The sequence below is a fragment of the Mytilus trossulus genome, chromosome 4, assembly GCF_036588685.1.
Source record: "Mytilus trossulus isolate FHL-02 chromosome 4, PNRI_Mtr1.1.1.hap1, whole genome shotgun sequence".
Lineage (NCBI taxonomy): Eukaryota > Metazoa > Mollusca > Bivalvia > Mytilida > Mytilidae > Mytilus > Mytilus trossulus.
The window spans coordinates 48,818,090-48,839,175 of NC_086376.1; the positions used below are offsets into that span (position 1 = coordinate 48,818,090).

General features: G+C 32.1%; 1 protein-coding gene across 1 annotated transcript; it reads left to right on the top strand.

Annotated features, from left to right (window-relative positions):
- The first annotated feature begins 2,253 nt into the window (after positions 1–2,253).
- Positions 2,254–19,746, top strand: LOC134715434 (adhesive plaque matrix protein-like). The gene is made up of 4 exons (XM_063577606.1): positions 2,254–2,344; positions 7,888–7,935; positions 12,025–12,072; positions 16,985–19,746. The coding sequence occupies exons 1-4, from the start codon at positions 2,287–2,289 to the stop codon at positions 19,573–19,575; spliced, it is 2,745 nt and encodes a 914-aa protein (XP_063433676.1). The 5' UTR covers positions 2,254–2,286; the 3' UTR covers positions 19,576–19,746.
- The last annotated feature ends 1,340 nt before the right edge of the window (positions 19,747–21,086 follow it).

Consider the following 21,086-nt stretch of genomic DNA (forward strand, 5'->3'; position numbering starts at 1 on the left):
ATCATTCAATACTCTAAATATAGCTGACCTATAGCTTATAGTTTCTAAGAAACAGACTTATTCAAGAAAACTTAACATTGACCAATGAACCATAAAAATGAGGTCAAGGACAGATGAACTATGCCAGACAGATTTTGGTCTTTTCTGGATAGTTGTCTCATTGGCAATCATACCACATCTTCTTTTTATATGTACAGCTTACAATCCTTTTATACGACACATATCGTTAACCTATTGCTTATAGTTTAAGAAAAACAGTCCAAAACACGTAAACTTAAAACTGAGCAATGAACTGTAAAAATAAGGTCAGGGTCAAACAAAACCTGGAAGACTGACATTTACATTATAAAATATGTCCATACACCAAATAGTGTTGACCTATTGCGTACAGTATTAGAAAAAAGACCAAAACTCAAAAACTTGACTTTGACCTCTGAACCAAGGAAATAAGGTCAAGGTTATATGACACCTGCCAGTTGGACATGTACACCTTAACATCATTCCATGCACCAAATATAGTAGACTTATTGCATACAGTATGAGAAAAATAGACCAAAACACAAAACCTTAACTATAATCACTGAACAATGAAAATAAGGTCAAGGTCAGATGACACCTGCCAGTTGGACATGTACACCTTACAATCCTCCATACAAGTGTACAAGCTTTAATAACAATGTAACCTCAAGTTTTCTAAATATATTATTAAAACCCCAAATAAAAAAAAATGATGCTTAGAAACTCCAAAGATATATGTCTATGACACAGATTATTTGTACTGCAATAAATTTATCATTGCCCAATATATGCTGTACATTCAGATACACATCAGTGATATACAATTGCAAAGATGGAATAGGGTGTATAAAATTTGAAATATGGAATAGGATGTAAACAATAAGAATAAAAATAACTTCAACGGAAAAAGTAAAATCACAAAAATACTGAACTTAGAGGAAAATCAATTCGGAAAGTCCATAATCACATGGCAAAATCAAATTACAAAGCACATCAAAAACGGATGGACAAAAGCTGTCATATTCCTGACTTGATACAGGCATTTTCAAATGTAGAAAATTGTGGATTAAACCTTGTTTTATAGCGCTCACTCTCTCACTTTGATGACAGTCTCATCAACTTCCGTTATATTTACAATGATGCGTTAACCAAACAGACACAATAAATAAACTAGTCAAAATTTGGGTACAGCAATCCAGCCTTATAACAGGCGAAGATTATACTGTCCATGGAATACCAGTTGTCTAAAACCTCAACAAAATTACAGAAATAAATTGGTCGTTCTCTCTAAGAAACGTTTTTTCGGTTTATTGTGGAGAGTTGTCTCATTAAAAATCATACCACATCTTCTTATTTACCTATTAGCACTTTTTCCAACCTTTAAATTCAATTTAATGGAATTGATAGTACTCATTTAAAGAAAGAAAAGTTTGAAACCATTTTTCAAACTTTTGTCCGCATTAAATGCAAGATATATTGTTGCTATACACTTTACCAGTATAGATAAATAGTTGATAGGTTCTTTTCCTCTTTAAATGGTTACTAAGAATTGTGATCACATTCACTCATGACTTTTGAGGTAAGATCTATGTATTAATCCATAAAGTCCAAATTCAAAACATGTCTGGTTACAAGGTACTTTTGTATCAAATAAGTATGGTTGCTTATCACTTTAAATGTCAATTTGACTTCTTACAGTTGCCCTGTAATAATGGCTGTAATCGTCCTGAATATTTTTCACATATATTGTATGATTATTTCTCTTATCATTTCTAACAAGGACCAAATGATATACACATCACAAATTTTTTCGTACTTTCAGTCATCAAATCATGGCATTTTTTTCACTTTAATCCATATGAGCTACCAAGAATGTGTAATGGTATTTCTGCTTGAGATTATTTTCATTCTTAGATAATTCAAATGAAGCACATTCAAAATATAAACAAATGTATTTCCTACATTTAGAAAAAAGCTAATACATATTTGATTAAAGATTAGTCAAAGACTGCTCTGTAACACCCACTGAATTACATTTATTTTTAATCAGATTAATGTTGTTATTTTATTTCCCATTAAACGCATGAAAATTTTGTACTTGGCTGGTTATAACAAGTTTGTTTGGTGTTAAATTATTTCCCCGTTTGAATGTTACAACTTTAAAGGAAAAAATGGATGAATTATTTTAAGTAACTTAATTTGACATAAAGCGTTGGTATATAAATAGGAAACTTGTTGTAATTCTGGTCAAGGTGCTGAAGCTGCACCATGGAGGGAATCAAATTTAATCTGTGCCTCTTGTGTATATTTACATGTGACGTCTTGGGTAAGCAAATTGTTTTTATTGACCATAGTAATTGAACTCATTTTGGTTGATTAATATTGACTAATTGAAAGAAAATGCATGACCAAAAAATTTTTACAGTATAATTTCATTCCCCTATTTGCTATTTTAGGCTTAGAAATTAAGAAATAAATTTGGAAGGGGTTTACAAAAAAATGTCAAGTAACACACTGTCCACACAGGGACTATATTCGTTTACAACGAAAATTCAAATGACGAAAACTGTCATCTAATGTGACGCTGTGTTCCCTGATCTAATATCATAAAAAGCAACATCACATTTGTTGTAAAAGATTGATTTTACATGTGGAATATACGGCAAACATATGTAGATATCATTTGCAGTATTTAAATATTCCTGGTATAGTTAAAGCTGTGAATTTTTGAAATACTAAGCCTTTTCTACCTCAGGAATAGCTTACCATAGCTGTATTTTGCAAAACTTTTAAACATTTTTTGGTCCTCAATGCTCTTCAACTTCGTACTTTTCTTTGGCATTTTTAACATTTTTTTTTATTCGAGCTTCACTTATGGGTCTTTTGTAGACGCAACGCGCGTCTGGCGTAGATATTAAATTTGAATCCTGATATATATGATGAGTTTATTTAATTATAACTATACCACAATACCACAGTTTATCACTCTTAGAAATACCATCTGTTAATTTTGTTTTACAAGAAAAAGCTAATCAACCTTCACTTCGAATATCCTATTTTAACACTTCTATTCAAACATATAAGTTTCACAAAACCTTCTATTTCTATTATACTAGAACACACCCGTGATATCGCGGGTCCGTGACTGAATTAAAGTTGATAACTATGTGCAAGCCTTATTTTAGTATTAGTATTGTCATCTGATAAAGTCATGCCAATTAAAAGATACACAGTTTTTTCTGCTTTCAAATCTTTCTTTTTGAACCCGTTGAACTGAAACTTATGTATTATTGGTAATATTGATTATTTGGAAAACAAAAGGTCCTGCAATGGAGTATGTTTTAATCAAAAGCATTGTCCTTTATTAGTTGAATATAAATAAAGTACAAAATTTCGTATACATTTAAAAAAAAAAGAAAAAAAAAGGTCTTCATAACAGAAATTTAAACATGTAAATTCCAACTTAAACGTCCCTATGCGATATACTCTTTACTACCCAAAACGATTTTGGTCTTCACAAAATATACATTTATATTCATGGAGCGCAGTTCTTTCAGTAATGGTAATTTTTCTTTTCTACGTTTTTGTATTTTTAACGGTAATTGTTTATATATTCCAAAGGTGGAATCTTTCAAATTATTCGAACCTTTCTTTACAGGATCCCGCATCTCAAAATTAAATTTGTAAACTTTACTAGGATTGGTCTATTTTTTCGGGTTTCTTTATCAATCTAAACGAATCCCGTATTGTAATCTTACTTGCAGGGTTTTCAATTTTCAATTTAAGTCTTTACCACAAAATTCCAAAACTACATTCTAGCACAGATCTGTTTGATTTTCCACAATGTTGTAGAATATAATATCATTATTATTATTACGGACATCAGTTAACTTGTTTTGTAACCTATCATTTTCCTTTTTTACTTGGTCTATTGTTTTGCTCAATTTATTCATCATTCACATGGTTGTTTTTCAACTTCTTTGCTAATTTTCCAACCTCAGTTTTAAAATTTGATAGAGAGTTTTTTGTGCTTCAAACTCGTAATTGATCTACTGTTTACTTGACTCTATCTGACCAAAACGGTCGTCTAATGTCTTTGCTGTTTTTTTCTAGTTTTATCACTTTTGAATTAAAACTAGTTACCTACATGCCAATTTGGTCTTATTTGTTTAACTTATTATCAAATCTTTATATTCTACTAAATAGTTTGTCTATCCACTGTGGTCTTGTTGCATAGTGGAATGAGTTTGGGGCGATACGTGCTGTATAGGCATAGGAATCATTTCAGTGTTTGGCTTTGAACACATCTTTTGACTTTTACTTTGACTAGGAAACATATTATTTACATTATGGCAGAACAAGTAAGTGTCTTGTGAAATGTTAGACTGATTCATATAGTTCATCTTTTTTGTGCAATACATAAACTGTTTGAATCGCCGTTATCAAAGTAATTACTATTTAACTGTTTGTTTATATTTGTAATGTCACCTGTTTGTCGCTTTCCTTAGGACATTTGATTGAGTTTAAATTTTTTGTTTCGTCTTCTGTTTCTTTGGTTTCTATTCATCAAAATGGTTTTAACACTATTGTCACTGTTGTTACTTACGTTATTTCTTTTCTGTCCCTTTTTTGCCATATTCAACATATAAACTCATAGCTTTGTCTCTCGACTAAAAACCCTGCCTGTTCATTAGATATCACGTGACGGGTGATTGAATGACAAAAAACACACGTGTATGAATAGAAAACTGTCATTTATTATGAAAATGACGAAGAAGTAACAAAAAGATAAACATATAGAATTAAAACAATAAAATATATTCATAAACAACATTAACAACTTATGTGTTCATAATGACAAAATCTTATTATTAACTCGATGGGGTTACACTAGTCTTGAAGACAACACTCACATATTGTATAACATAGTAAAATGTATAAATGTCCTTAAGGGGCACTAGCTACGAGATATATAAATATGATTTTTTTGGTTCAAGTAAAGTAATGAAATAATAATTCTTTTTAAGCAGCCAGTATGGTTCAATTTTGCCAAGCTAAGACACACTGATAATGAGTTATTCACTTGCAAGTGAAGAATTCGGTTTCATCGTTTCCGTATCATGTGAACTTTAATTTAAACCTTGGCTTGAGAGCGATAACACATGCGTTGTGCGTGATCGGTTATATTAATGCAAATGATGTCAATATTGAAAGTAAAATAAAGGTAAATCACTTGATTGACTGGTTCGAGCCACAAAAAAAACAGTCTTATACAGGTAAAAAATATGATTAATATACATTTGTAATCTGTGTTCGTTATAATAGCATTTTTCACAGAGTTTATATGAGTGCGGAAAGTTAATAATCAAAATTTATGAGATTCCAAACTTTCATGACAAAAGTTGCGTCTAAAAAAGTTACCTCTGTTGTTGTCAGTTTATTTTTTTTATTTATGAATTTGAATGTCCATCTGGTATATTTCGCCCTCTCTCTCTGAGAATTGAGGTAAATAGGTATAAAGTTGCATGAACAATTGGTGTAAACGCAACAATTCATTTATATAATGTGTTAAGTTAGTGATAGAAAAAGATTTTGTATATTTTAAATATTATAGTCTGAAATAAATTATATAAATGTTTATTCCACTGCACAATATCATCTGGTTTTAATTAAGATTTCTCATAACCCGCAATCTTTATACGTGTGCATGAAAACAAATTGATTGGTAGAGGGATCTAATTACAGCACTAACAACATTTTTCAAATGACTAAAAAAGTAAAAGGTATATTCTAACAAAATGCATTCAATTTGACAAAAAGGTCGAACAACTGATTTTCTTAAACTCTGCTAACTGTCATTGGCGATTGCCAAATAGATTGATCACGAGATGTACATGTAACATGGATCTTAATTATTACTTCAACACCAAACAGAAAAACAATAAACTTACAGAGAAGAGGGTATAACGCAAACATAAGGTGAAAAAAATGTGTAAACCATATCCGGATTTCGACAATTAATGTCTCCTCATTGATGTTAGGGGTCGAAACAGTATTTAGAAGCCCATATGATAAACCTTATTTGAGGGTAGACTCTTGGATTTTAAAGAGTCGAAATCGGATTAACGGTTCATATAAACCCAAAGGAACATATAATACAAGCCCAAACGAAAAAATATAAACAAGTCACAATTGAAAACAACGTTCAAACCTTGCATCACATTTCTATACGTATGAATGTAAAATACATTTCTTGGTAAAGGGGTCTAAATACAGCACAGACAATATTTTTCAAAAGACGAAAAAAGTGAAAAAATGTATTTTTAAAAACGCATTTGACTAGCACGTCGAATAACTTATGTTAATTTGGCAATCGCCCCTGGCAGTCAGTGGGGTTTAAGAACATTAGAATTTATTTTTTTCACGTTTTTTTTTTCTTTCGAAAACTTGTTTATCCTATATTTAGATCCCTCTTCCAAGAATTTTTTTTAGCATGCGCGCTCACATATAAAAATTGCGGGTTTTAACCAACGCAATCATAGGTTTGAACGTTGTTTTCAATCAGACTTGTATATAAATACAGTTATGCAGGTCAGTTATTCGACGTGCTAGTCGAATGCGTTTTTTTCGAAATATAAATTTTCACTTATTTTTGTCTTTTGTATATAACTCAGAATACGTTTCCAAGTATACTAAGTCTCTAAACTATTTCTTAAATTTTGAATTTTTTATTTGTACCAGGTTTTTTTTTTGCAAGGATCTATTCATTTGACAGGGATGAACAAGTACGCAGTTACCTCCAGCGAACTTACCTTTGTCGACATTTATTTTTTTGTTAATTAGTACCCATCTGCTATTTATTTGTGATGTTTTAATACGCAGCTTCTGTTATAATTACTCTACCGTTGTTAAATTTGGAAAAATATACCAGCTTTGATTGACATGTGGTGTGTCTTGGAAATGTACTGTCACGCAATTGTTGTTTTTACATCTGAACTGTCGTCACCTTTGAAATTTCAGAATCGTGCCAGTTCGTATCGCACATTACTATTTTTATCTGAAGCATTTCTTTGAAGTCTCTGTTGTTAATAGCTGTATAACTTTATACTCCAATTTGACCGGTACAATGGGCAGGGCTTGACTATTGTATTCTCCAGGCCTCGTATGTTCGTATGTTCTAGAAAGTCACTCTTGTTTTGGATCTTCGTTTTTTAGATTATTCCATTGATGTGAGTCAATGTGTAAAATTGTCGGATGCGTTATATGACACTTTGCACACGTAGCATTGTGTTGGCAGATAGCAAACATATTCCTTTTATTTTCAAGAAACGTTTCTTCAAATCCTTTAAAAAAAAAGTTATACGGTTGTCAAGTGAATGATTCGTTACCTTGCAAATTAAACATGGTGTCATAAATACAACTCTCATAGTTCTTGTAAATCCGACTGGACTCTTTCTCGTGTAACACTCAACTACAAGTACTGTAAACCGACTTATTTTCGCGGATACTTTATTTCCCTTTCTATTCAACTTCGCAGCGATATAATTTCGCGACTTTCTTAATTATTTTATTTAGTTAAATAAGGAAAGATCCAAGTTTTACAAATTCTCGACGATTTATATTCGCGTAATTTTTCTACTCGCGAAAGACGCGAAAATAAATCGCTCGCCAAAATTAGTTGGTTTACAGTATCATGCAAAGGGAAAATCAAGAAAATAGTGAAAGTTTCAAACAGAATCCTAAAAAATATTTAGAATAGCAATTCAAATCATTATCCCCCCTCCCCCTAAAAACTACAGCCTTAAAATAAACTCCCAAACTATGATACGTTTATGAATCTTGCAATTTAAAAAAAACTATATTTTTCAGGTTTTTCAAATGGTAACATATACAACGCTCATGGCTCAGCTTATGCAGGTATGTTATGCTTTCATTTTTTAGTTTTGCTTGTTTTAAATTTCACGAACTAAGAATGCCTATCTAAGTTTGTTTACATAGTAACAATGTTTACCAGGCAAAATGAAAGAGGAAACCATCTTTTAGTTTTAAATGCATGAATAATCAATACATTTTTGGAAAAATAAATTTATGGAGTGTTCGAAGAAGAAAAATATTGCTTTGAATTGAAATAATTGTATGTGTAATCGTGAATCGGTAAATGTGATGAATATTTTCAACTCTACTCCTCGACGTAGACGCAGTCATGGTCATCTCCTTAATTATACATTGTACATCACCTACTCTGCATGATGTCTCTATTAATTTCTTGCTGCCATTTATACATAGGCCGTTAGGTATTCAGCACATTCGCACCAAACTTTATTTATTACCCTTTTCTAAACTTCATTCTCTGTTCAATTTATGTTTGGAAACCACTGCTACAAATTCTCATTCAAACCAATACAAATTTATAGGATATTGCAAGTCACAGACTTTTCAAGTCAGTCTGCATTGGAAAGATGAAAAAGAACAAATATCTTTCCTTAATCTTTCATTTGCCAACAAAGGTCTCGATGGCGTCAACTTGGGCAATATCCTTCATCATAAATTAGTTCAATCGAAAATACCTCCTTCTTTCAATGATCAGTCTGTACCAATCATTTTTATACCTATACCAAACCTTTTGCAACTAAAGTTTTCAATACAAACAGGTTTTGCATGATCTCAATGTTGACGACTTCAAGTCTAAACCTACTGGTTGCACTTGTGCATGTTCCCAATTTACATATAATCCGGCTGGCCACGTTATAACCGGTGATCTCAACATTGTTAATAACACTTCCCTACGAAATGTGTTATCAAAGGTCTGAAATATGAGCCTAAATCCATTAATCGGAAATACAACTTTAAAATTTTGATGGATTCAGCCAAGCAATGGGCTAAGCGCGAGAAGGAAGGTGTAGACACTGTTTCAGAATAGATAAAAGTAGTGAAGTCATTTATTCAAATCAGAATTAAGAAACTAAATGGGTATATCAATGCCCATGCTACGTCAATCTTTAAAGACCCAAAGTTTGCAAAATACTTATCCTATCTCCATGATAAATATGTTGTTGTCCCCGAACGGTTTATTGCTGGGTCTTTCGAGTGCTCCACGAAACCTTTTTCTAAATTATTAAAATCTATTTTATCGGCAATCAAAGACGGCCTTCAAAGTTTTTGTGAAACTGACTATTCACGCGGTGGCGTGAATCAGAAGTGGATACTTAAAAATTCCAAAGATCTTTTAGAGTACATACAATCTAACTCTCTTTCATCTTGTAATAGTATTAAAACATTTGACTTTTCTACACGTTACACAAGTATTCCACATTTCAAACTAAAAGACAAATTGAAAGAGTTGATATTGCTTTGTTTCATAAACAAGAATGGCCAACGTAGATACAAGTATCTTGTCTTCGGAAGGGAAATATCTTACTTTGTAAAGGTTTACTCTGATTCAAACACAACATTCTCTAAAACTGACATTATCAAGATGCTTGATTTCTTGATTGACAACATATTTGTTACGGTCGGAGGACGCGTTTTTCAACAGACTGTCGGCGTTCCAATGGGAACAATTCCAATTGAGCCCTTCTTCTTGCTGACTTGTTTCTTTATTATTATGAGGCTGGCGTCATACAGGAACTTCTTAGGAAGAAAGATAAGAATTTAGCGATATCTTTTAACTCTACTTTCCGCTATATAGAGGATGTTCTTTCACTTAATAATTCAAAATTTGATGACTATGTGGAACGCATCTATCCTAACGAACTAGAGATAAAGGATACTACAGATACAGTTAAGTCGGCTTCATATCTTGACTGACATCTAGAAATTGACAATGAGGGTCGGTTGAAAAAAAAAACTTTACGACAAAAGAGATGATTTCAGCTTTCCAATTGTGAACTTTTCCATTTCTAAGTAGCAACATTCTAGCAGCACCTGTATACGGGGTATACATCTCCCAATTGATACGATATTCCCGTGTTTGCATTGCCTATAGTGATTTTCTTGATAAAGGGTTGCTGCTCACAAGGTAGCTATTAAACCAAGAGTTCCAAACGGTGAAGTAAAAATTATTCCTTCGTAAATTTTACGGACGCCATCATGAGTTGGTTGACCGTTATGGAATAACCGTTTCACAAATGATATATGATATGTTCCTTACGTCGTAACTACAATCCCCTTCCCTTTCATGAATGTGACCTACCGAATTAGACTATTTATCGGATTTTTTATTACATAAGCAGCACGACGAGAGCCACATGTGGAGCAGGATCTGTTTACCCTTCCGGAACACCTGAGATCAACCCTAGTTTTTGGTGGGGTTCGTGGTGCACATTCTTTAGTTTTCTTTGTTGTGTCATGTGTACTCTTGTTTGTCTGTTTTTTTCTTTCATTTTTTGCCATGGCGCTGTCAGTTTATTATCGATTTATGAGTTTGACTGTCCCCCTGGTATCTTTCGTCCCTCTTTTGTAGTAGATTTTGAAATAGTTAACCATTGGTTGTTGAATTACATGTTTGTACGATTGTCATGTATTTAAAAAAAAACTAGTTCAATTATTTGAGAGAAAAATTAGACACTAGCTATAAGTATATATGAAAAATAAAGTATGACTTTTTTCAATAAAAGTTAAATAATGAAATAAAATGTTATCACAGAGATATGTCTCGCTTTTTTGTGATGTCAACAATCTTAAAATAAAAGAACCATGAACCATGACTGAATGTACATTGCTAAAAAATGGAAATGGAAATAAGATGTGCCAATGCTTATACAACTGCATACTAAATACATCATAAGTAGTTCCCTTAGAACAAACCTAATCACAAACTAATACATGTTAACTAAGCAAAGCAAAAAGTCAATAGACCGTGAAATAGGGGGCGGGCAAAATATTCTTCATGGAAATGAGATGTGCCAATGCTTATACAACTGCATACCAATTATCATTAACTTACCACTAGTGGTTGCTCATAAACTGACCTAATCACAAACTCATACATGAAAAATAAGTACAACTTCAAAGTCAATAGACCATAACGGAGGGGGCGGGACCAAATAATCTTCATGGCAATGGGATATGCTAAAACTAATACAACTGCATATCAAATATCTGTGACCTACCACTAGTGGATCACCACTAAATACCCAATCACAAACTAATACATTGTTGACGCCGCCGCCGATGCCGGACACAGCATACCTATGTCTCGCGTTTTGGCTCCATCAAGCGAGACAATAAAAATTCGCTTTTAGCAGCCATTTTGGTTCAATTTTGTCAAATCAAGCAAAGAAACATTGTTAATGAAGTATTCACTTGCAAGTGACTAATTTGACCTAATTGAATCCGTATTCATGTGAATTTCGATTTGACCCTTTGGCTAGGGATGGATAACAAATGGATAGTGTGCGTATTTTGGTTATTTAAAGGTAACAATGACAACATTGACAGTGAAGCAAAGGGAAATCATCCGATCCAAACAAAAGCATTCTTATACAGGTAGAAACGATATGTTTGATATATTTTTTATATCTTTAATGTAGAATTGATTGATTGTTGTTTGCTTTACGACGCATTAGCACAAAAAGGCTACTATCGCGGCGATATAATATAAAATTCAACAGACCGGCACGATTTCACTTTCTATTAATTTATATATTGATATCTATTTTTTTATATTGCTTACATGACCATCAGAGGTGTTCGTTAGTTAATTAGAAAGCGTCAGGACTAAAGTATACACGAAACGAAGCTACATATTACCAAGTACATGCCCTGTAATTGTTTATTTTAAACTTTTGAAAATTCTAATAAATGTTTTACATGGTTATAAATCAAATATAAAAATTTGAGTCAAATCTGTGAACAAGAATTTGACAACTTGTGCCTCTTTAAGATCATTTAAGAAAAGGTTATTTTCATTAAATGATCCAATATTAATGCTTGTATTAATTATATTTTGTTTGTGAAATGGATAAAATTACTTTTGCTGTAGAATTAAACTATTTATCATTACAGGTGCAAGCGCTGGGGCTTACAACACACTGCCTAAAGCATATCCATACGGTAAGGTTACTAAGATAACTATATATGTTGGGATTAACTTTTATAGTTTTATATTTTTCTGGAAATCTAAAATTAGTATACTATGGAGCGCATTAATCCTCAATTTGTAATACAAACTCATAGACAAGTAAATTTTGGCTCAAAATGATCTAGACATATTTCTCTTTCACCAAAAGTTTCATTTCTGCAAATTTGTTGGTTAGAAAGATGGTAATGGTATACCAAACACTATATCAATGGTAATGGTTATGGTATACCAAACACTATTTCAATGGTAATGGTATACCAAACACATATATCAATTGTAATGGTATACCAAACACATATATCAATGGTAATGGTATACCAAACACTATATCAATGGTAATGGTATACCAAACACTATATCAATGGTAATGGTATACCAAACACTATATCAATGGTAATGGTAAACCAAACACATATATCAATGATAATGGTATGACAAACACTATATCAATGGTAATGGTATACCAAACACTATATCAATGGTAAAGGTATACCAAACACTATATCAATGGTAATGGTATACCAAACACTATATCAATGGTAATGGTATACCAAACATTATATCAATGGTAATGGTATACCAAACACTATATCAATGGTAATGGTATACCAAACACTATATCAATGGTAATGGTATACCAAACACTATATCAATGGTAATGGTATACCAAACACTATAGCAATGGTAATGGTATACCAAACACTATATCAATGGTAATGGTATACCAAACACTATATCAATGGTAATGATAACCAAACACTATATCAATTGTAATCGTATACCAAACACAATATCAATGGTTATGGTATACCAACACTATATCAATGGTAATGGTATACCAAACATTATATCAATGGTAATGGTATACCAAAGACTATATCAATGGTAATGGTATACCAAACATTATATCAATGGTAATGGTATACCAAATACTATATCAATTGTAATGGTATACCAAACACAATATCAATGGTTATGGTATACCAACACTATATCAATGGTAATGGTATACCAAATAATGGTATCAGTTCTTGTGACTTTAAAATATTTGTTTATCGTGCAATGAAACTAAAATAAGGACCATGCATTGACATTTCCAAAGAAGTGCTTGTTTATACTGGTGCATGGTATGATCCTATTTGCAGAAATAATTGATTTAAGGTTCCGTTAACTTCCTTTTTTGACTGTCCCAATTCTTATTGATTAAATATTATACAACTTCTGTGTTTGAAAAAAACCCACCTGATATTCACCGAGGCCAACGACCGAAGTGAATGTCACTAGGTTTTTCAAAAGTCTGTCAGATATTCGGACTCCTCTGTGTTTTTTCATACATTACAAGATAAAATATTTTTCTCCATACATCCCATTTACCTTTTCATATAAGACTTAATAGCTCACAAAAGGTCATTTAACAAAATTTAACCAGATTTTTTATTTCCTTTCTTTTGATTTGAGGCTCAAATAATACCGCTGCGGAAATAAGGTAAAAGTCTAAGTAAGCCTTTTCCCGCCATATTTAATAAATCAAATATCTCGAAAAGAAGATCATCACCTATCAATATTTTTAGCTTATTTTGATCCTTAACAAATACTGTTCTAGATTATAATATCAATTTTAAATTCGTGATTTATTTAATTTCACCTAAGATCACCTTAGTACACTTACAACACATCCTTAACATTGTTTTTTTCTCGTTGGCTCTATTCAATAAATCTTGAATTGACATTTCGTTACTATTAGAAGTTAACTTATATCCACCTTTATATGGATACAATAGCTGTTCGCAACATATATTGATAAACAGCTTAATTGCAAAAAGTCTTAAAGTGACTTGTACTAGAAATGCACAAAACAAAATATGTAACATTTCTTCTTGATTTCATGTATTCTTTTGATGATGTTGAAACCTTTTAGACTTGCTTTTGCCTTCTACAAATTATATTTTGTAGTGTAATTATATGATCTACGCCCGTGATATTTATCGTTGGTCAATTTTTAGACATTATTTGTGTTTCAGATTCCAGTTCAGCTCGGGGAGGAAGTAACGAGTCTACTCTAACACCGTTAGGTTGATTTTCTAGGCACTTTATATATTTATCTTAGGTATATAGATGATTGACCAATGTGGACCTTATTCAGTTCAAAATTCCGTAGACTTCTTTTTATAGTCTATTGAAGGAAAAGTGTTCATCATCATCTAAAAGGAGTAGGTCCAGTAAGACCCTTTTTTGGCCCCAAAATATAGCAGTTTTACAAAATTGTTAAAATGTAAACTTTTAGTTATCTATTGGACAGTAGAATCCTTCTGCTACATAAATATGGGCTGATTTTGACAATACGGTGAACATATACCGGGTACTAGCACCATTAAGTCATGCAAAATAACTAAAATCTTCCCAGTTCTAGCATTTTAGTTAAATTTTAGACGGTTTTTGTGTAAAACGAAAGTGGCCGCATTTGTGTTCCTCCTTAATATTGAAATATAAGTTGTATTTGATGATAATACAAAACATATATAAGGATGAGGATAAACACGGATGCGGCCACTTTCATTTTTGACAAAAACCATCTGAAAAGTGACATTTTTCGGCATATTTGGTAGATTTTTCATATTTGAGCTTGAATCGGATAGTTTTTAATGACTAAATCAGTTAAAATCTTTCAGATAAAACTAATTGATTCAAATGAAATAGACGCCTTAGTGTTTAACAAATGGTCATAATCTTTCGTCAGATGAACCTGAAATTTGAGGCCAAAATCGGTCCTTACCAAAACTACTCCTTTTGCGAATTTTACACACTCTATGTTCTATTTGAAATTGTATTTATCGACCTTTTTCCATTTCAAAGTTATGGTCAGTTATACGGAATTTTGTTAAAAGTTGACGACTGTTAAAATTAGCCATGGCTTTTACACTTTCGGACACGTAAGACTATATCCCAAGGTTCTGGTAGCAACAATTGGTTTCTCGATGTTAATTTGACATTTTTGAACGTTGTTGTGTGAAAGTTTTGATTGATTTACTCGGAGCTTTACCATTCTAAGGAAAACGTTTGGATCATATATTATTTTTATTATTTGATTGGATCGTATTTACATATAGAATGTTTTTATATTCAAAACCTGAGCAGAAATGTTATATAGTAACATTTGGATTCATCAAACTTTCTTTCAAGCACTTGTTATTTTTTTATTTTCGAATGTCGGAGGCCCGCTTGACAGTCTTCCGAAAGACCAAAACATTATATAACCTAAATCAACATATCAAAACATAACATCATGTCTTTTTTAACTTTTGAAACCAACAACTTTAAAACATAACAATATTAATCGCTATTTTACGAAATTTTCATTGGATCTTATTGACTGATAATTTCCTTTCTCAGTACAACACAGTGTTATGAAAAATTATCGCTAGAAACTAAGGGCGCACGTGTCCGTTGTCAATTAAAATAACAACATCGTCATTAGTTAAAGAGCGATAAACAGATTAGCGTTGGTCATATCAACTCGTTTGCTTTTCTTACTTTCGCCTTGCCGGCTCAAGCGAAAAAATCAATCTCCTCGAGATGATCGATAATCTATAGATATAGCTACACAGATATGAACACTCACTGTCCTACATTCTGGTGACTCCTATATTTTTGCATTACACCAGATTTTTTGACCCAATACAATATTAATGTATGTCAGTATATATCGTTCAATTATCTGGGAAATTCGTCTTTTTGGCAATCATACCATTTTGGTCTTAGATGATTCTTTTTATTAGTTGTTATTAGTTTTAAAGTAAATGTCAGTAATTGCGAGTTCACTCAAATCTGTAATGAAAAGTAAAATCACAAAAATACTGAACTCAGAGGAAAATCAATTAGGAAAGTCCATAATACATGGCAAAATCAAATAACAAAACGCATAAAAAACGAATGGACAAGAACTGTCATATTCCTGACTTGGTACAGGCATTTTTAAATGTAGAAAATGGTGGATTAAGCCTGGTTCTATAGCGCTAACTCTCTCACTTTAATAACAGTCCCATCAAATTCCGTTATATTTACATGATGCGTTAAATAAACAGTCACAATTGATGAAATAGTCAAAATATGGGTACATCAGTCATCATTTTCTTCCTGCCACGTCTGATGTATTTTTGTTAGATGTTTTTGAACTTTTGACTATTCATTGTCGGTCTTACGTTGTACTGTAACATCACTGTCCAAGATTTAGGTAAGACTACTTCAACCCCGTCACATTCTGTATGTGCCTGTTCCATGTTAGAAGCATAAAATTTAATGATTTTCGTTTGTTGTTGTATCATAAAAAATAAAATCACAAAAATACTGAACTCCAAGGAAAATTAAAATCGGAAAATCCCTAATCAAATACTGTGGATTCATTATTATTCGTTGGATACCAATTTTCGTGGATTTCGTGGGAGCAGTGGAACCACGAAATTAAATGTCCAACGAAAGACAAATTTTATCATGGCTTGTATGTAGACTTTGGCAAAACCACGAAATCAAATATCCACGAACATGTAAGTTTTCCTCAGTCCATGAAAATTGGTACCCACGAAAATAAATGAATCCACAGTAGCAGTAAGATACATATATCATATATGTTTTTTTCGGTCATTGTTTTGTACAGAAATCAGTCCAGATGTTTTCTTGTTTTCTTTTTTTTACATTTTTTTCATTTTGGGTCCCTTTATTTATCTAACTTTGCTGTATCTATTTTGTTTGTTATCTAAGGCCGTACGATGACGTCTAAGTCATTTGGTCTCCGGTGGAGAGTTGTCTCTTGGCAATCAACCAAATCGTCTGAAATTCTTATATAAACATCTTGATTCTTAAAACTAACATTGTGGTTTTTTTTTGTAGGAGCAAAGCATGAACCAGTATACAAACCTGTGAAGACAAGTTATTCGTCACCATATAAACCACCAACATACCAACCACTCAAAAAGAAACCAATGGACTATAATAGTTCTCCGCCAACATATGGATCAAAGACAAACTATCTTGCAAAGAAGCTGTCATCTTACAAACCTATTAAGACAACATATAATGCAAAGACAAGTTATCCACCAGTTTATAAACCTAAGATGACTTATCCTCCAACATATAAACCAAAGCCAAGTTATCCAGCAACTTATAAAGCAAAGCCAACTTATCCATCAACGTATAAAGCAAAACCAAGTTATCCTCCGACTTATAAAGCAAAACCAAGTTATCCTTCAACTTATAAAGCAAAGCCAAGTTATCCTCCAACTTATAAAGCAAAACCAAGTTATAAAGCAAAACCAAGTTATCCTTCAACTTATAAAGCAAAGCCAAGTTATCCTCCAACTTATAAAGCAAAACCAAGTTATCCTTCAACTTATAAAGCAAAGCCAAGTTATCCTCCATCGTATAAAGCAAAACCAAGTTATCCTTCAACTTATAAAGCAAAGCCTAGTTATCCTCCAACTTATAAAGCAAAAAAAACAAGCTATCCTCCAACTTATAAAGCAAAAACAAGTTATCCTCCAACTTATAAAGCAAAACCAAGCTATCCTTCAACTTATAAAGCAAAGCCAAGTTATCCTCCAACTTATAAAGCAAAACCAAGTTATCCTTCAACTTATAAAGCAAAGCCAAGTTATCCTCCATCGTATAAAGCAAAACCAAGTTATCCTTCAACTTATAAAGCAAAGCCTGTTTATCCTCCAACTTATAAAGCAAAACCAAGCTATCCTTCAACTTATAAAGCAAAAACAAGTTATCCTCCAACTTATAAAGCAAAAGCAACTTATCCTTCAACGTATAAAGCAAAACCAAGTTATCCTTCAATTTATAAAGCAAAACCAAGTTATCCTCCAACGTATAAAGCAAAACCAAGTTATCCATCTACGTATAAAGCAAAACCAAGTTATAAACCAAAACCAAGTTATCCTTCAACTTATAAAGCAAAGCCAAGTTATCCTCCAACTTATAAAGCAAAGCTAAGTTATCCTCCATCGTATAAAGCAAAACCAAGTTATCCTCCAACTTATAAAGCAAAGCCAAGTTATCCTTCAACTTATAAAGCAAAGCCAAGTTATCCGTCAACTTATAAAGCAAACCCAAGTTATAAAGCAAAACCAAAATATCCTCCAACTTATAAAGCAAAGCCAAGTTATCATTCAACTTATAAAGCAAAGCCAAGTTATCCTCCAACTTATAAAGCAAAACCAAGCTATCCTTCAACTTATAAAGCAAAAACAAGTTATCCTCCAACTTATAAAGCAAAAACAAGTTATCCTCCAACTTATAAAGCAAAGGCAACTTATCCTTCAACTTATAAAGCAAAGCCAAGTTATCCTCCAACGTATAAAGCAAAACCAAGTTATCCTTCAACTTATAAAGCAAAACCAATTTATCCTTCAACTTATAAAGCAAAACCAAGTTATAAAGCAAAACCAAGTTATCCTTCAACTTATAAAGCAAAAGTAACGTATCCTTCAACGTATAAAGCAAAACCAAGTTATCCTTCAACTTATAAAGCAAAACCAAGTTATCCTTCAACTTATAAAGCAAAACCAAGTTATCCTTCAACTTATAAAGCAAAACCAAGTTATCCTCCAACTTATAAAGCAAAACCAAGTTATCCTTCAACTTATAAAGCAAAACCAAGTTATAAATCAAAGCCAAGTTATCCTTCCACTTATAAAGCAAAAACAAGTTATCCTCCAACTTATAAAGCAAAACCAAGTTATCCTTCAACTTATAAAGCAAAACCAAGTTATCCTCCAACTTATAAAGCAAAACCAAGTTATCCTACAACTTATAAAGCAAAACCAAGTTATAAAGCAAAGCCAAGTTATCCTTCCACTTATAAAGCAAAAACAAATTATCCTCCAACTTATAAAGCAAAACCAAGTTATCCTCCAACTTATAAAGCAAAACCAAGTTATCCTTCAACTTATAAAGCAAAACCAAGTTATAAAGCAAAGCCAAGTTATCCTTCCACTTATAAAGCAAAAACAAGTTATCCTCCAACTTATAAAGCAAAACCAAGTTATCCTCCAACTTATAAAGCAAAACCAAGTTATCCTCCAACTTATAAAGCAAAGCCAACTTATTCATCAACTTATAAAGCAAAGCCAAGTTATCCTTCAACTTATAAAGCAAAGCCAACTTATTCATCAACTTATAAAGCAAAACCAAGTTATCCTTCAACTTATAAAGCAAAGCCAAGTTATCCTTCAACTTATAAAGCAAAGCCAACTTATTCATCAACTTATAAAGCAAAACCAAGTTATCCTCCAACTTATAAAGCAAAACCAAGCTATCCTTCAACTTATAAAGCAAAGCCAAGTTATCCTCCAACATACAAAACAAGTTACCCTCCTACATATAAAAAAAAGATCAGCTATCCATCACAATATAAAGCGAAGACAAGTTATCCCCCATCATATAAACCAACAAACAGCTATCATTCTCAATATTAAAAGTGTTAATTAAAATATTCACATTACTGTTCTACACATTTTAACGTTTGTGTTGATGAGGACATTTGAAAGTAATACATAATCGGGGTTAATGATTTGTTATATTCAATCTTTATGTTTGTGATTGGTTATGTTCTTGATGTTAAAAATAAATGTTTATTCTCTTCTGGTTGTGGCCTGTTATGCTTTTTCTAACACGAACTTCTAATTCTCGTATAACGCAAAACGAGGTGTGATATGTCTTATATTCTTGTCAACAAAGATTTATTATTATTTTTTTACTAATATACAAAACACTGACATGTTTTACCATTACATATTTTTTGGTCGAAAAAGAAAAAGAAACGCACACCAAAATAACAACATAACAAGGTTCAATTAATAGCGAAATTGACATTGACTCAAGTGCACCAGTTATTTTGACTATTAAAAACAAAGAAAGTATAATAGTTTGTGTCTTATGGGTACATCGCTACACAATAAAAAAAACAACAAAAAAACAAAGATGACATTCACACATATAACTTTGAGGTATACTGCAAAAAATATTGAATAAACGATATTATTGTATAGCAATATAGTATTTCCCACAGAACGTAACCAAAAGTTAGCGTGCAATAAATTCTAATATTGCACTAGTGCAATATTTCTTCAATATTAATTACGTCATCAACGACAAAATCTTAATTTAAACCATTATTTACTTTCAAGCTCGTGCAATATAAAATTCTACTCGGGACAATATTCCCCAATATTCATGCAATAACCCTATATTATTTATTATCTGAAGTAAACACCAAGAGTCAATGCTGAAAGGAAAAGCAGTACTTATTCTAAAATGCAGATGAGTAAAACTCGTACAAAAAATAAATAAAATAATAGATTTTTATCTTAAACGGTACCACACAATATACAATTCTTGTTATGCTCAGTGCAGGCCCAATAGACCATCTAGGCTCATATTAAAGAATAAATACATGTGGCGACTCATGTGCATATTCTAATTCCACATATTATCATTGGGCATGCTTTTAATTTGCTTTTACGTGAGATGAAAAACAACGAACATGCATACATTTTAATTTATTTCACGGAATTTGAATTTTCGTATTTCTTATCTTATTCAGACAAGACAGTAAGAGTTTGGCATGTGACTATGAAGTATGTTACTCGCTAAGGCATTTTGACGAAGCAATAGTCATCAAAGGTACCAGGATTATAATTGTAATACGCCAGACGCGCGTTTCGTCTACATAAGACTCACCAGTGACGCTCATATCAAAATAGTCATAATTAGTATGGCGTTCATTATCACTGAACTAGTTTATATTTGTTGAGGGGCCAGCTGAAAGACGCCTACGGGTGCGGGAATTTCTCGTTACATTGAAGGCCTGTTGGCGACCTTCTGCTGTTGTTTTTTCTATGGTCGGGTTATTGTCTCTTTGATACATTCCCAATTTCCATTCTCAATTTTATAAAGCAAAACAAGTGCAAAGTTGAAGAGAATTGAG

What these genes read in the sequence shown, in the direction of transcription:
- LOC134715434 (XM_063577606.1), top strand. Translation starts at nt 2,287, where the DNA reads ATGGAGGGAATCAAATTTAATCTGTGCCTCTTGTGTATATTTACATGT. An exon ending in ATTTACATGTGACGTCTTGG is followed by an intron (nt 2,345 to 7,887) that starts GTAAGCAAATTG and finishes TATATTTTTCAG; the next exon opens with GTTTTTCAAATGGTAACATA. An exon ending in TCATGGCTCAGCTTATGCAG is followed by an intron (nt 7,936 to 12,024) that starts GTATGTTATGCT and finishes TTATCATTACAG; the next exon opens with GTGCAAGCGCTGGGGCTTAC.